This window comes from Balearica regulorum, chromosome 2, assembly GCF_011004875.1.
Source record: "Balearica regulorum gibbericeps isolate bBalReg1 chromosome 2, bBalReg1.pri, whole genome shotgun sequence".
Taxonomy (NCBI): domain Eukaryota; kingdom Metazoa; phylum Chordata; class Aves; order Gruiformes; family Gruidae; genus Balearica; species Balearica regulorum.
The window spans coordinates 141,146,581-141,161,958 of record NC_046185.1 but is presented as its reverse complement, the minus strand read 5'-3'; the positions used below and the strand labels follow the sequence as shown (position 1 = coordinate 141,161,958).

Here is a 15,378-nt window from a genome sequence, read left to right as displayed (position 1 = left end):
AAGCTACAAATGACCAGATCAGACATAACTTTTTGGTGAAAATGGATGGGTGGGTTGTGTGTAAATATACCTTTCCTTGGTAGCAAGAGTCCTGTTTGCCTCTGGTTTAGACAGAAACTTCTCCTCCTGGAGAACCAAGGATCCATTGCCTAAACCCATTATGTGAGCCTGTTCCAACACTTGCTGATACAAGTTACAGCCTCTCAAGTTCTTCTAGAGATGGGTCACCTCCCTTCTGAGAGAGTGTGCATCTACTTTGTCATTACCAGAAATATGTGGTGCATCAGAGTAATTGTAACCTAATGCAGCTTTCCCGAATGCAACCCTTTTCTTGAAGGACAGGAAGTGGAGCTTCCAAATAATGGCAGTTTTCATTTTACAGCTATCTTGTGTTCCTGCTTGCTTGCACCTACTCAGCATGTCAACTGAAGTTTTATTAAAGAAGCAAAGTCCTTTTGTCGTTGGTCTCACTTTTGGACTTAGCCACTGACTTAACAGTGAAATGACAAGAGGTTCCCCTTGTCTAATGATGCACCTTTTCATTTCACTTACAGAACTAATGCAACGTAACTCTTCAGAGCAATAAAGAAACTCTATTTTTTTCCACTCTAAATTGTTTCTCAAAGAGGGGTTGAAACACGTCTGCCACAAGCGAGGCATTGCTCCTTTCATACGATAGGGAGAGCCAAAGAGCTTCTCTTCACTGACCTCGATGGTTGCATTTTAGTTTTTTTATATTACACACATGAAAGTTTAATATTAGGCCTGTTATTCGGCATGTGGAGTTGTGATTTTTCTTTTCTCTGTTTTCCTGGTGGCTTGATGGTTTTGCTTGTGCAAAGCTGGCTACCTGGTAGCAGCTATTCCCAAGTATTTTTGTCTTGGGCAATGGCCTAGATCCTTCAAAAAATTTTTCTTCTGCCTCATGCAATTGCTTTTTCTGTTCTATGCAAATATTTATGTAATCCTATTCCTCTATAATTCTATATTGATTAATGGGAGTGTTTCTTCCCTTTCTTAAAGATGTCATTGTAAATTTCTGGACTTTGATTCATTAATTCTTATGTTTTGTGTTTCAACACGATGGTAGTGTTCTCATTTTTCTTTTTAATGGTGTGATGAAGTGGTCACCCTCCTTGATTTCTCTTTCTCTTTAGACAAGTGCTTTATTGTTAGCACAGAACTCTTATTTATAGACACCTCTAACTGGTAACTTGTATTTCTCTAGCGACTGCGGCACAGTGATACGGTTTCTATGCTTTGGCAAAGAGCACAGCTTTTCCAAAATAACTGAATATTTTTAGCTGGCCTACATTTGTTATCTGATGCCATATAGAACACAGTAATTAAGTATTTAATACTCTTATGCACTAAATTAAACTGACTACCAAATCTAGCTTTAAGGGAGAATTTTCACTGAGGGTGTATTAGCAAGACAGTACCTGTAAGGTAGGGGGAAATGTAATCAAAGTAGGTGGCAGGTAACCAAGGTATGGGAAACTATGTTTGGTTCTACATTCTGTAAGTGACAGATTACTGTTTTGAGCTAAGCAGCTGTTTTTTCATTTGTATTTATTCTAATTACTGGATTTTTTTAAAGGAAAAAGGAGAAACAAATTTCTCTTAACCAGCCCACATTGATGTTACCAGGAGGACTGGGACACAAACTACTATGACGTGAGTTCAAATAGAGGCACATGCATCAGCTTCAGGGTGGAGCAACCCAGACAAATATTTTCGCCACTTGCCAATAGATTGCATACTGCAAGGCAGCAGTACTGTGCTGTATTTTGTGAACTCCGGCCTCTGTTTCTCTCTCCGAGAAGTCCTTAGAATGCTGTTTCCAGAAAGGGAATATAGGCTCCAAAGTGCCACTGAATTCGAAGTGTCAGTCAGTTGGAAAAGGTGAGAGCAATGTTCATGGCACAAAACATTACCTGATTTGGCAAGGTAATAATTACTGAACTCAGTAATCAGATTTGCTTGTGTGTTATATACTGACAGTATCAACTATACTTCTCCCTCTTCTCCCAGTTTTCCTCTGGCTCACTAAGTGTTCTTTAAGAATACTAATGGCTATTTACTGCACAAGAAATACTCTGAGATAATGCTTTTGCACAGACTGGCAAACCCCATTGTTTTCTATATTCTAGATTCTGGCTGTTAAGAACATTTTTCTTTTCAATAGAAAATGAATTTTGTTATAATAAGGGGGTATTTCCATTAAGAAATAATATTAATTATTAAATTAGTATGAGGCTCCCATATCTTATTTCTGCTTTGGAATAGTTGAATTAGTAACATTTCCAAGTCTGAATCTTTCTTGTTGGTGTTGGAGAGTTTTCTATACCATGTATCTACATATGATACTTACCTGATGAATCATGGTATGTAACAGGTACCATTCACCTTGGAGTATCTTACCCATTTTGCCAACTGATCTGTTTTCTGCAATATACCTAATAATTTCCCTACCTGAATAGCTTAACATAAAATATCAATTTTGCCAGGGTTTGATCCTTAGCGAATTCCTAACAGACCAGACATTTAGTCTTTTCCTTTCCCATGAGATCATATATTTTCTGCAACTAGCTGGCATCATTCTAGCTAGGCTGGTAACTAACAGTTGTCTGTGTTGTGCTATAAATTCAGAATTCAGTGTTGAGGGCCCCTGAGAGAAAGCCGTGTGAAATACAGCTCTTTTGACCATTCTTCATATTTCTAGCTTTTAATATAGACAAACCCACTATTTCAATGTAAGTAGTTGTATGCAGTGTATAATTCATATCTTTCCCTTTTGAAAATTCTATTTTATTCAAGCCATAACTGTGCATTTCTTGAATAATTTAAAAGCAGAATGTTTGAGAATGGATGTGATAGTCTCCTCACTGTAACTGAAAAAAGGCTATTACTAGTCTGAGTTTAGGCCTTCATCATGCTAATATTTGCCTTTCTGATAAACTGCTAGAACATGCAGTTTTGTTATCATTAGCAGAGATTTTCTTCAGATCTTTCAGGACAAAGTTCTTTTTTTGACGCTATGCTTGAGCTTTCAAGTAGTTTGACATGTTCTATGTAAAAACAGCACAATCTTCTGAAGTTGCCAAATTAGTGATATTAATGAACTCCCATTTTTAACTATTAATGGCTTCCTATATAAAAGAATTACACTTACTGCAATCACAGATTGCTAATGTTTGAAACTAAAGGTGATCAACTCATTATTACAGCTGTTTGCTGTTTGTTTTAGTCTCCTGCTACTCTGGTATGGGGGAATCCTACCTTGAACATTCCTTATCTGCCAAAATGTATGTATCTTGTTCAGACAAGATCTTTTTCTTTAAACTGGATTATGTAATAAGAATTCATGGCTGAATGTTAAAAAATAGAACTCAATTCCATTTATGCTGTGACATGTATAAGGAAGAAAACCCCCCTCCTTGCCAGTGGTTTGGCAGGATAGCAGATAGAGGCTTTCTTAGCCAAAGATCAGAATAGGTAAATAGTTTCCATTTATACGTGTACATACAGATATTATCTTGCAAGAGTTGAAAGACACTGACAGGAGACAGATGATGGAATGACTTTCTTCCTTTGCCATGTGGAAAAACTTGCATTGCTGCTCTGCTGTACAAATAAATCACTATCTCAAAACCTCAGTGGCTTAGAAGCACAGAAGTGACTCAAAACAACCTGTCAGTGACATCCAAATAGTCATGTTTGTAAGTAAATATAATTCACACATCTAGAATAAACAGAAAATCAATTATTTTCAATCTTGGAGCACTGCATCAAAACTGGTTTTAAAAGATACCGAAGATAATTTAAATTGATGCTGTCAGGTTAAACAACTTGTGTCTCTCTCCCTGTCATATGTGTGAAGTCAGAATCATTTGAAAGGAGTTGCTACTCCGGTGCAAGTAAAATGACAGTCATACTCTGTCATAAGTAAATATTAAGCTGAACAGATTTTAAATTTCCATCGGTTGGGAAGCAGAGTAATTCCGTAACTTCAGTGAAGTTATTCTGAATTCATACTAACATAATAAGGAGGCCCTTGGTCTCTTATCTTCTTTAAAGTATGCTGTGCAGCTTTTTAGTGTTGCTCAAGAATTAACAGAAATGTCAATCATGCTTTAGCAGAGCCTAAAAATACTTTCTAGTCAAATGGATTGTCACAGAAATACTGAAAATGTAAAAGGACACCCAATTCTGATTTTTATAGTTAGCTGCATGGCCATGCTCATATATGAAGAGTCTGTCTTCAGAAGTGCCATACCAATTGAAACAAAACACAATTTATTATCCCAGAGACTATAATAATATTCTTTAACATAGGCACTGTGTAAATAAGGATGTAGATTGAAAATTTTTTGTAAGTGATTAGTGAGTTTGAATATCTTAGATGTCAGTTACCAAAGCTGAACCTCTAAATAAGGTCCAAATTGTCTCTGATTGAGCAGCCAAAATTGCCAGTAGTTTCTACAAATCTTGGCTGTTCTGAACCTGAGGTGGTATCGAAGGAATGTGAAATTACTTTAAATAATTTTGCATTGGATTCTGTGTCAAAGGTGCATATCATCTGCTTGAACGTCTATGTTGTCTATTTACAAGACATTTAAAGAGAACATAAATGTATGTTATCTCCCACATCGTGGAAAACTTTAAATTTCTTGCGTGCTTCTATCAGCATCAGAGAGTTGTCTCATTTCCTTACTTTCTACTAAAGTATAATATGGAGATAGTTTGTGCTATTCTGCTATGAAATAATAAACATTTTCTTGGATAGTTTAAAATATATATTATGGGTCAGAAGTGGCTGTTTTGTTTGCAAAAATTCTGTTAGAAAAATGATTTAATAATATTTATGGCTCTGGTGATGTAGATATGGTAGTGGATACTTTCCTAATTATCGTCACATAATTAGATGCAAATTAGTCTCTTTAAAATTGCTCCAGTTGTTTCATAGATTGTTGAATGTTTGCTTCTGTCCCTTTTTTTGCTTGTGTATGTGAATTATGAAACTCTTCCAGGTATGTATCTGGTACACGCTGAGCTCTTTGACCACTCCACATGCTTAGTCTAAATTCACAAAGGAAATAAAATGTTTAAACTTCTCCTTTATGTCTCTATTCTTCTTCAGTGACACTGAAGTTCTGTTAATGTATTTTTATCTTCAAAAGTCACGCAACTCTCTAAGTGTTCTTACAGCTTCGTGTCTACAAAATCATACCGCTAGAAAGGCACTACCAGAGAGGTTGGGCCTTAGATCTGGTGTGTTACCCAATGTTTAGAATTTAATAGGGAATGTCCTGGTTGGGTGCATTATTTTTAGTCCTTGTGCAGGGAATCACCTGTAGGACTCCTCAGTGCAAGTGGCTGTGAAACAGTTGTTCCCTCATTCTTCTGCTTTGGGAAAGGGTCTCAGAAGGGGAGCTTTCTGTGACTGCTTTTGAAGCTCCGGTGCTGCCTATAGCCTCGCGCATTACGTACCTCATCTGCTCTGCTTTTATTCCCCGCTGTGCCAGGGTGCTTTGGCACGGCAATGCTCAGCAGCCCGCAGGGCATCCAGGATCCCCCTTGTCTCCCCCTGTGCCTATGTCCTTGGGCAGCAACAGCCCGAGTGGCAGCCAGGCGATGCACCACGATGGGCTTATTGCCGGCAGTGGGAAAACCACTACTGAAATGTCCTCACTTCTGCTCCTGGCCTCTTGTGTATGTACTTATCAAAAGGCCGTTTTTCAGTCTGCTTTACAAGATTTGTTGTTTGCCTGTCAATATTAATGTGATGGTTATTTAAACTTTATTGAGGCAAACATTTTCAGCTGCATACCCGCGGTGCAAATCAGATGTAGAGATTGGCACCTGTGAACACTTGGAATAGTATATAGTACCCATGCTTCCGCCTAATGAATTAAGTTTGTGAACCTATATGCCTAATGTCTTTATTTTCAGTCGCTGCCCTCTTGATTCTGTATGCATAATAATTAGTTTTCAGAATTTGCAGCGTATGTCCCCAGGCCATTTTCTGGCTATTTATGCAATTAGTTTAATGAACTTTGCTGAGGAGTTGCTATGTGATTAACAGTCATTACCTTCTCAGATTGCCAATTTTACAAATTACCTAGAGATTTCATGTTCCACAATTAAGTCATCTTATTCACTGCATAAAGGCAAAACATTTTTGTGGCGAAGTCGCCCAGCTAACAAACGGTGAAGGTACGCTGGTTGGGGTTGTACTCTCAGGGTAATCCACTGTCATCCTGCGTCCCTGTCAGCAATTGCCGGAACAAGTAGCGTTCCCAGAGTTGTTTAGCGGTTTCTCTGGGTTTGTTACCGGCACGTTACTCTTTCACGTAAGCTGGGTTAAACGGCTTCATAAGGAGAGAGGGGACGCGCTGGGTCTTGCTCTACAGCGAGTTCTCAGCGCGCCGGGTGCTACCCGCGCCCCACAGGTTTCCTGCAGCGGGAAGAAGCGGGGCTTTCTCTGCCGCGGGCCGCCGCCACCCGGGACCCTGCTCCCTCCCACGCGGAGGCGGGCACGCTGCCCGCCTCAGGGACGGGCGGGTGCCGGACCGGACCGGTCCTCGGGGGTCAGGCTGGAAACAAGCGTTCCCGGGGGAGGAAGGGGGCGAGCCCGGGCGGGGGTGGGAGCCAGCGGAACTCGGCGCTGGCACCGCGGTGGAGCGGCGCGGGCGAGCCCGCCGCCCGGGCGCGGAGGCGGCGTGGCCGCGGCCGAGCCCGGCCTCCGCCGCTCGGCGGTAACCGCCCGGAGCCGGACTGCAGCGGGAGCGCGGCTCGCCGCCGCCCCCGCCCCCCCGGCGGAGCGAACCACTGCGGCTCGCCGAGGAGGTGAGGCACCTGTCACCCGCTGGCGGCGGCGACGGGCGGCCCCGCGGAGGGCGGAGGCGGCGGCGGCTCGGAGCGCGTCCCGCGGCGGGGGCGCGGCGGCCGCGCCGTGGCGGAGGGGCGGGCGGCGGGCGGGAGCGCGGCTGCGGTGGGGCGCGGCGGCTCTCCTCCCCCGCGCTGCCGCCGCGGGTGTGCGCGCGGAGCCGTGTCGGTGCCCCAGCCGTTGCCGCTGCCTGCAATGGCGTTGAGGCGCCGCGGCGGTTGCTGCCTCCTGTCAGGCGGGCGGCGGCAGCGGCCGTTCTCCAGAGAGGCGCCGAGCCGCCGCGGGCCGGAGGAGGAGCGGGGGCAGCGCTGAGGCGGGAGGCTGGGGGAGCCCGCCGCGGCTCTCGGCTGGGTAAGGCGGCGTGTGCGCTCGGCGGGAAAGGCGCCGGGCTCCGCGGTGGAGCAGCCCTGTCACCGGGCTTTTGTTTCCCGGGGCCCGGCCGCGCGGGGGCGGCTGCCCGGGCTCTGCCCCGCCGCAAGGTGCTGCCGCCCGGGGCCCCGCGCTTCCAGCCCGCCGGCACGGCGCGGCCGCCCGAGGAGGATCCGCCGCGGGGGCTCCGGCGCTGTCCTCTCGGGTTAAGTTTATTGCCTTCTGCGAGACCGACGGGTCTCACCGGGAGCCGCTGCCGTGTGTGGCCTTTTTAGTCGCCCGCGGCGATCGGCGCCCCCAGCTCGGGCAGGGGCGGCGGGACCGGAGCGCGGATGTACGCGGGGACGGGCGCGCCTCTCCTGCCGCGGCGGCCGGGTTCCCTGCGCTGGTACGAGCACCGTGTGTTACAGCGCCCAAAATGAGGCGTCCCCGTCACGGCGGGAGCGGCGGCGGCGCGGCAGGGCGCGGGCTCGCGGGGCGAGGGCTGAGGAGGGGGAGTGGACGGAGAGGGAGAGAGGTTTGGCTCTCGGTGAGCCCTGGGCTGCCCTTCGCGGCGGTGCGTGGGCCAGGGGCGGCCGTCGAGGCCGGGGAGCCCCGCCGCTCCGGCACGGCGGCCCCTGCGAGCCCTCCCGGGCCTGGGGGTGGGAGCGGATCCAGCCCCTGGCTCCGTTTCTGGCGCTCCTCCTCGGGCACCTCCAGGTGCTGAAACCGCTGCCCGTGACGAGAGGCAACTTTCTCTGACTGGATTTCACTTTCCTTACCATGTCAACTGCAGATGTTAACTTTGGGTGCAGTTTTTCTTATTCCCTCGAGCTGCTGTTTAATTTTGCCTTTCTAAGTGTATTGTGTTTGATGGTATTTCTACCATTATGTTTCTCAGAAAAGGTTGTCTTGCAGTGCCTCAGGGAAGTATAACCATCATGTTTGCATGAATTACTTTATAGTTAGATGTAAGTAACTCAGAGGTTTGATTTTTTTAATTATATTTTTTAGAAAAGTTCCGTAACACGGAAGTAGTGATATTTTTTTGTCACATTGGCTTTCCTTTGCATGCACGTTTGTGGCATGATATGATACTTTGTGAATGGTAAGATGCAATAATCTATTCTTCCACTGTAGAATAATATTATGGATTGCAAATTATGCAACAATTAATTTGAAAAAGTTTGTAATGACAAGTTTTCAGTGTTAGGTTGTATTATTTTTTTATTATTATTATTTTGTAAACACTTCAAATAACGGTAAGTTGAAATTGTGGCTTAGATTTAAAGAAGTACAAATACCTGACATGATTCAGAAAACCCTCCTTTCTGTTGCAGGTTAGATCAGCTGTTGTCCTTGAGAGTCCTCGGTTGCGCTCCTGCTTTGTCAGAATTGACCGCATGCGTTTAGTTATTTGCCTCCAGATCTTCTGTCGAGTATGGCCCTGCTGAAGGGCAGTGCCCACTGAGAACTCTCCTCAGGCAGAAGCTCAACTGTGACAGACTACCGAGAGCAGTACTGCAGAAACTATGTAAGCTGGTTTTGCGCTTCTGGAGTAAACATGATGAAAACGGAGTCTTCAGGAGAAAGATCAACCCTCCGAAGTGCCTCTCCTCACAGGAATGCTTACAGAACTGAGTTCCAGGCGCTGAAAAGCACCTTTGACAAACCAAAATCAGATGGAGACCAAAAAGCGAAAGAGGAAGGAGAGGCCTCGCAGAGCAGGGGAAGGAAATATGGCTCAAATGTCAATAGGATTAAAAACTTGTTTATGCAGATGGGCATGGAGCCCACTGAAACTGCTGGAGTTACCCCTAAAACCAGGGGGAAGGGTGGCCCTCCATCACCTCAAAGACGAATTAGGCCTAAAGAATTTGTCGAAAAAGCAGATGGTTCAATCGTAAAATTAGAATCATCCGTCTCGGAAAGGATTAGTAGATTTGATACTATCCATGATGGTCCTTCCTATTCCAAGTTTACTGAAACTCGGAAGATGTTTGAGCGAAACGCTCATGAAACGGGACATTCCAATCGCTATTCCCCAAAGAAAGAGAAAGTAATTTCCAATGAGCTTCCAGATGAATGGTGCAGCTCTAAGTCTCACAGAGGCAGCACTGATTCACTGGACAGTCTTAGCCCAAGGACAGAGACTGTCTCTCCAACTGTGAGTCAGCTCAGCGCAGTTTTTGAGAACACTGACTCACACAACGTAATCGTTGTAGAAAAGTCGGAGAACAACGAAGAGTACTCTGTAACTGGTCACTATCCGCTAAACCTCTCGTCCACTGTTGCAAATATCTCCTCCCCGGTTGCAAACCTTGAGGGTTTCAGTCCTTTGAAAGATGCCAGCACATGGTCTCCCCCAGCCAAACAGAGTACAGGCATGATGTCTGTTGAGAACTCTCAGCAGAATAGCACGCCTTCAACACCAAGACAGAAGACGTCGACAGGCACTTCGGCAAGTTCAAAAACAACTGAAGAAATAAAGAAGAGTACAGAGGCAAGTGCTGATTCTGTTGAGAGCTCTTCAGCGAGTCAGCAGGATTTGGTCAACAGGCTTGACAGCGAAAGAGCTGTGGACAGCTGTGCTAGGAGTAAGTCAAAAACAGAGACAGATGTTTTGTTGCAACAAAAGGAACGGTCAGAACAAGCAGAGGGTATCTTTGATAGACCTGAAGCTACAGAATTACCAAGAAATGTAGCTTCAGGTGGTGATTTTGCCACAGATGCTGTTTCAGATGTTACCGAGTCCCATTATGATGAGGCAAGTGAAAAAGAAGTGCATGAAGATGTGAATAATTTTCAGAGTTCCCACGTGTACATGCACTCTGACTACAATGTATATCGGGTACGATCGAGATATAATTCTGACTGGGGAGAGACAGGTACAGAACAGGATGATCAGGATGACAGCGATGAAAATAACTGTTATGAACCTGATATGGAATATTCTGAAATTAATGGATTGCCAGATGAAGATGAAATCCCAGCCAATAGAAAAATACAGTTTAGCCGTGCTCCAATTAAGGTAAAGTTTCCTACATTCTTTTTCTGCAGTTTGGTTCATTTTCAAATACAACTCTATTTGAAGTAGATTTTGACAGCTGATCTCGGCTCTGAAAAGATTGCAGAGGATCTTTCAATACACATTTTTATTACAGTCAGCCAGCGAGCGTAATCTTAAATGAAGTAAGGAAGCTGAGGTCTGATGAGCTTGTGTCATTTCCTAGACTACTTGATGGCTGACTAAGCCAGCAGAAATTTAGAATGACAGCTGGGTTTGTGAAGTTTGAGAATTTTAACATGCATGTTTTGACTTACATGACTGAACTGTAATCACATGGTGAAAAGTAGAAGTGGGTATTTGGTGGCCTTTGTGCTGCTTGGTTTTTGTTTTTCTTTTGAAATCACAGCTTCTTTAGATCAAATGGCTTTTCTTCAGCTCTCATCCAATGTTCTTTAAAGTCCCTGTATTTAAACACTGTGTCATGAAATACAGTGTGATTCTGTCTCACTAGTAGAGGACTGATAATATTCTGCATCTGAATTAGTCTCATCTTTTCTAATAGCATTGTCACTTTTTTAAACTTTTAAAACATTAATATGTGTATATCTAGTATATCTCAGTGCTGCAGAAGTACCTTGAAATTGCATCTAAGAATGTTGTTTCAAGTACTTTTGGTTCAGGAAAGAATAAATAGTTGTGTTTTGTTGTACCAGCTTTTCACTGCTGAGTCTCAGGGTTAAGTATAAAAGTATTTTATTTCCAAGTTGTTTTTAATGCAAGTGGTCTCAAATGGACAGTTCTAAAACATAGTCATTTTTCTAGAAATTGCTCTCGAAACAGCCAGATATCATGGAGTACTTGAAATCTAAACATTTTAAAATTAAAAATATGTAATTGAAGTTGACTGTATTTTCATTGTGTGACTTTAGCAATGAAAATTACTAAATCGACAAACAGAAGTTTCACTGTCAAAGTTGAAGTAATGTGATTTACAAAATCTGCATTTACACCCCCTGTGGTTTAAGTTAGGGTCAGATGTATATTTGTATTAGGAAATTTTCATCTGAGTGAAGCATCCAGGTTTTCACATCTGTTTATTGGGGGGGGTGGAGGGAGGGGAACAGCCTTGTGTTCTTCATGCTTTGAAAAGACCATTTTTTACACTGAAACAAAATATTCCAAGCCAAGATAATGGATTATTTTTTTTAGTGTTGTTTTGTTAGTGTTTTATTCAGGCTTGCGTCATGGACCAAAAATTCTAACAGTGTTTGTGCTCCGTCTAGATTATTCCCATAATCAAACTAGCTCGTTTTCTTTAATTTTTTTTGGAGATGAAGTAGAGAAAACTTATTACAAAGGATTATGGAAGTTCTCCTCCTCCTCCTCCCCACCTTCCCCCTCAGCCTGTACTAACAGACAAGATGATGTTCTCTCTTCTGAAAGATCTACCAATTATGTGCAGAGGTTTGCTTTATCATATTTATTATGGCTCCAACAGATAAGAATCCAGAAAGTGACTCCAGTGATTTTATTCTTGAGATGGTTGGATTTTTCTGCTGTGTCTGTTTTGAAAGAGCTAACAGTGACATCCTTACTTCAGTGTATTGCTGTCTTCTGTCTGAATCATGCTGTCATGCCAACTGCTATAAGAGTATTCTCTCAGTTATTTAGTTATAATTTTTTTTCTTCTCAAGTTTCTCATGCTGTGTTCATTTCAGATTACATATTGTCAAGTAATAATAACAGTCCATCAGGAAAATGCTCTAAAAGTAATTTGTCTAAATAATAAAAGTGTACATTTGTCATGGTTTTAAGCATAAAGCACTCTTAACAAGCTTATCCAAAGTAAAAGAATCATTGCTTTAATTATTTTAGCATCTTTATTGTAGATAGGAAGAAAACAGAATAAAAGCTGTGTTGAAAGAGAACTGTGTAGGAGGGATTGGGAGGTTTGGGAGATCCCCTGCTTTTTGTCCCGAGTGCCTCCGGTGCATGCAATCTGCTAGTCACATGGGGAAACAGAAGTGAGACCATGTGGAAGGCTTGCACTAGGAGGAAGAAGTGCAACAATGCTGTGGAAAATTAAAAGCTGCTTCTCAAGCCTTCCTCCCTTTTCTCCACAGCACTCTAATTCCCTGGGCAGTGTCAAGCAGCATAAGCCTGGGCAGGCTGCCAGCAGCATCAGGTCACTGCCCGGCCACATTGCCACGGGCAGGGACCTGGGAAGGGCAGCTGGAGAATCCCCAGGTGGGTCCTCAGAGGCTCCTGAGTCTGGGCTCCTGCGCTGCCTCTCTGACAGCGCTGCCAATTCGGCACGCTGCTAGGAGGTCGTGAACTGACCAGTTCTGCCCAGCAGATAGGTACCAACGAGCAGTGCAGAGGGCAAGGGGCACTTGTGTTCTGTGCCCTCGCACAGCGCTAGTGTACGAATTTACCCAAACTCTCCCTTTACCCCTCCGTTACATGGGGATGATGCTTGCTAGCTGAGTGGACAGCAACAATTTAGGAATTTTTCTGTTCTAGGCAATTTTGTGTGTTAGTGGGCATAACTCACGTAATGGGGTTTCATTAATACTTTCGTTAATACTTTCCTGAACGTCATCTCATGCATAGTGTAACTCAGAGAGGAAAATACAAAGCAACGTAGGAGTATTTTCTGAACTGTTGAAAACTGATTTACGTTTATTAAAATTAAGCCATTTGTACTTAACTACTGTGCTAGATAGTGGTGTTAAAAGTCCAACCCAAACTCAAGATGTTTAATGCTGATTTCACAGTATTGTACCTCCACTCTCCTCCTACAGGTGAGCTCTGAAATAATTAACAAAATTGGCATTTGAATGTGTAACCTGTGAAACGAGTGGATAGCTGTTGCCATAAAGTTGTTACTTGAAGGTCTCAACAGGTTTAAGTAAACATCTTTGAAATATTTTTCCAAGGGTTTTTTCAGGTAGATGTGTAAGAAGTAAATGAGAAGAGTGCTGAGACTGAAGAGCAAAGAGATTCAGTTACCACCAAAAGGAATCCTTTCTGTCCCTTTAGGGGAAATGCCTTGGACTATGAAAAGTAATGAAGTATAGGCAGAAGGATGAATAAATAAAATCTTAGTCATCCAACTGATAAAGACTGAATTCTGCTCATCTCCCAAGCAGGTTATTAAGAAACTCGCTATAAAGACTCAAGTCAACGGATACAGGAAATTCTGCTCTGTTACAGACTGTAATTTCGCTATCACAGATCCCATGCTCCATGGACCATTTACTCTGCTCTAGGATTATGGGATATGTTTGCTGATTTCGTGTCTGTTGAAAATTAGTCCCTTTAGAAGTAGGTGGCTGCCCAGGGGCCATTGCAGGCTTGGAGAGTTTCTGGGTATTTAGAGTGTGGCATCACTGATGTGAGCAGTTGTGCGTGTCTGTGGGAGTTTAAGTCAGCTCTATGCTGTTTGATTAAAAAATAGCCTAAAAGGGCCCAAGACTTGGTGCTGGTAGTGGGAGTGGACATTAGTGTGTATGTTGCTAAACAAGGTATGTGCACGTTGATAGACTAGTTAATATGAGTGTTTATATAGTGATATAGAGGCCTTCATCGGCGCTGGCCCATTCTTGTCTTGAGGTATTGTGTTTCTGCTCAGGGATAGAACTGAAACTCTCCAAGGCAAGTGTAAGAGGTGAAAAAGTTAAGTAAATGTAATGAGAAAAAAAATACCCTGGTTTTGCCAGAGGTACTTTTCTACACACAAAAAAGCAGAAACTGTGATTTATTGGCCTTTTGTTGAGTTTTATGTGTTTTCCTGAGGGTTGGGTTATATGCCACTTCCCAAACATTGTGGGCTAATTGGACAAGATTTGCCAGTAGTGCAAAATTCATTAGCTCCTGGCTTTCCGCACTCTAGCAAATGGAAATGTATTGAATGCCCAAATCATAGTCCTTTTTGAGCCATGCTTCCTCCGTCCTGGATAGAATTAGGGTGGAAGTGCAATGTTCACCTCTTCTTCTCTCCAAGTCCAGAATGTCTGGTATCTTGATAGCTGATGGCTGCATCTCCAGTTAGTGCCCTACTTCTGACACCAGGTACCGGTTAAACCGTTTAAAGCTGTTAGCAGCAACTGGTATCTCCTGCAGAGCCTCCTTCTGCTCCACTGACTTGGCCCTACCCAGCTAAGGGGTTGGGGAGGGTTGGGTGGTGTGTGATCAGACCGTATGGCAGACAGCAGGTAACTTGCGGTGCCATTGAGGGGTTTCAGCCCAAGCTGCTGCTGCAGTTTTCAGGTTCCATAAAGCTTCCTTAGGGTGCAGTGGTGAAGGGACCTCTCTGCAGACCTCTCTGAGTTTTGGGGTAGGTGGGAGAGAGGGTAACAGGAATGGAAGAGATGTAACAAATGGCTCTTCCATGCTTCAGCTAATTCCGTATGAAGGGATTATGATCACTAGTGCATGTACCTCATGTGCTTTTCCTCTTCTGTTGTGCAGCATGACTGAATCTTACACGCTACAACACTTCAGTTTTCCAGATCGTGTTTTGTTCAAATGGTCTTGAGGAATTGGAATTTGTGCTTCTATCTCTTTCTCTCTGTCTTTTTTAGTGTGAGCCTTTGAAGAGGTTTTACAAGAAGTGGTGTGACTGTAGTTTAGTGTAAATATAAATGACATTTGTATTTAACAGTTGTTTTGAAATTTCTTATGAACCATATCATGATTTTTCTTATAAATCAGTTCAAGGAGCAAGTCTTTAAGTTACTCCTCATTTCTCTCACTAAAATGTATTCAGGAATCTAAATAGTGGTGAAGAAAGAATCTAAAACAATCTGACACTCTAATTACTTTGGAAATTTTTACTCTCTAAAATAATATTATTCTTTGTCTGGTAAGCATAAAAATAAAGTCTGCTGGAAACATTTTCAAGTTTTAGTGTTGGGAAAGAAAGTATTTCTTTGCCTGATTCAATGTTTAGGACAGTATTTACCTGTTGTTAAAATGCTGATGAACTATTTCGGATCATAGAAGTCATAAGTGAAAGTTACCCATCCACAAGCACTGTACAGTCCCTGGTTCCAAACTTGCCACTACTTCTATTCGTGTTTTACTTAAGTGAATACAGAGTTGGATTTCGGTGATCTCCAGATCA

General features: G+C 43.3%; 1 protein-coding gene across 4 annotated transcripts in view; it reads left to right on the top strand.

Annotated features, from left to right (window-relative positions):
- The first annotated feature begins 7,012 nt into the window (after nt 1-7,012).
- The window catches only part of PPP1R9A (protein phosphatase 1 regulatory subunit 9A), a 147,070-nt gene continuing 138,704 nt past the window's right edge, over nt 7,013-15,378 (top strand). For 2 of the 4 annotated variants that reach the window (XM_075746135.1, XM_075746133.1), the window contains exons 1-2: nt 7,037-7,243; nt 8,581-10,271. In XM_075746135.1, the coding sequence (XP_075602250.1) occupies nt 8,805-10,271 (1,467 nt within the window). In that variant the 5' untranslated portion in view covers nt 7,037-7,243; nt 8,581-8,804. Of the gene's footprint in view, nt 7,244-8,580; nt 10,272-15,378 lie in introns of all 4 variants that reach the window. The other 2 variants (XM_075746134.1, XM_075746132.1) reach the window with 2 other exon arrangements.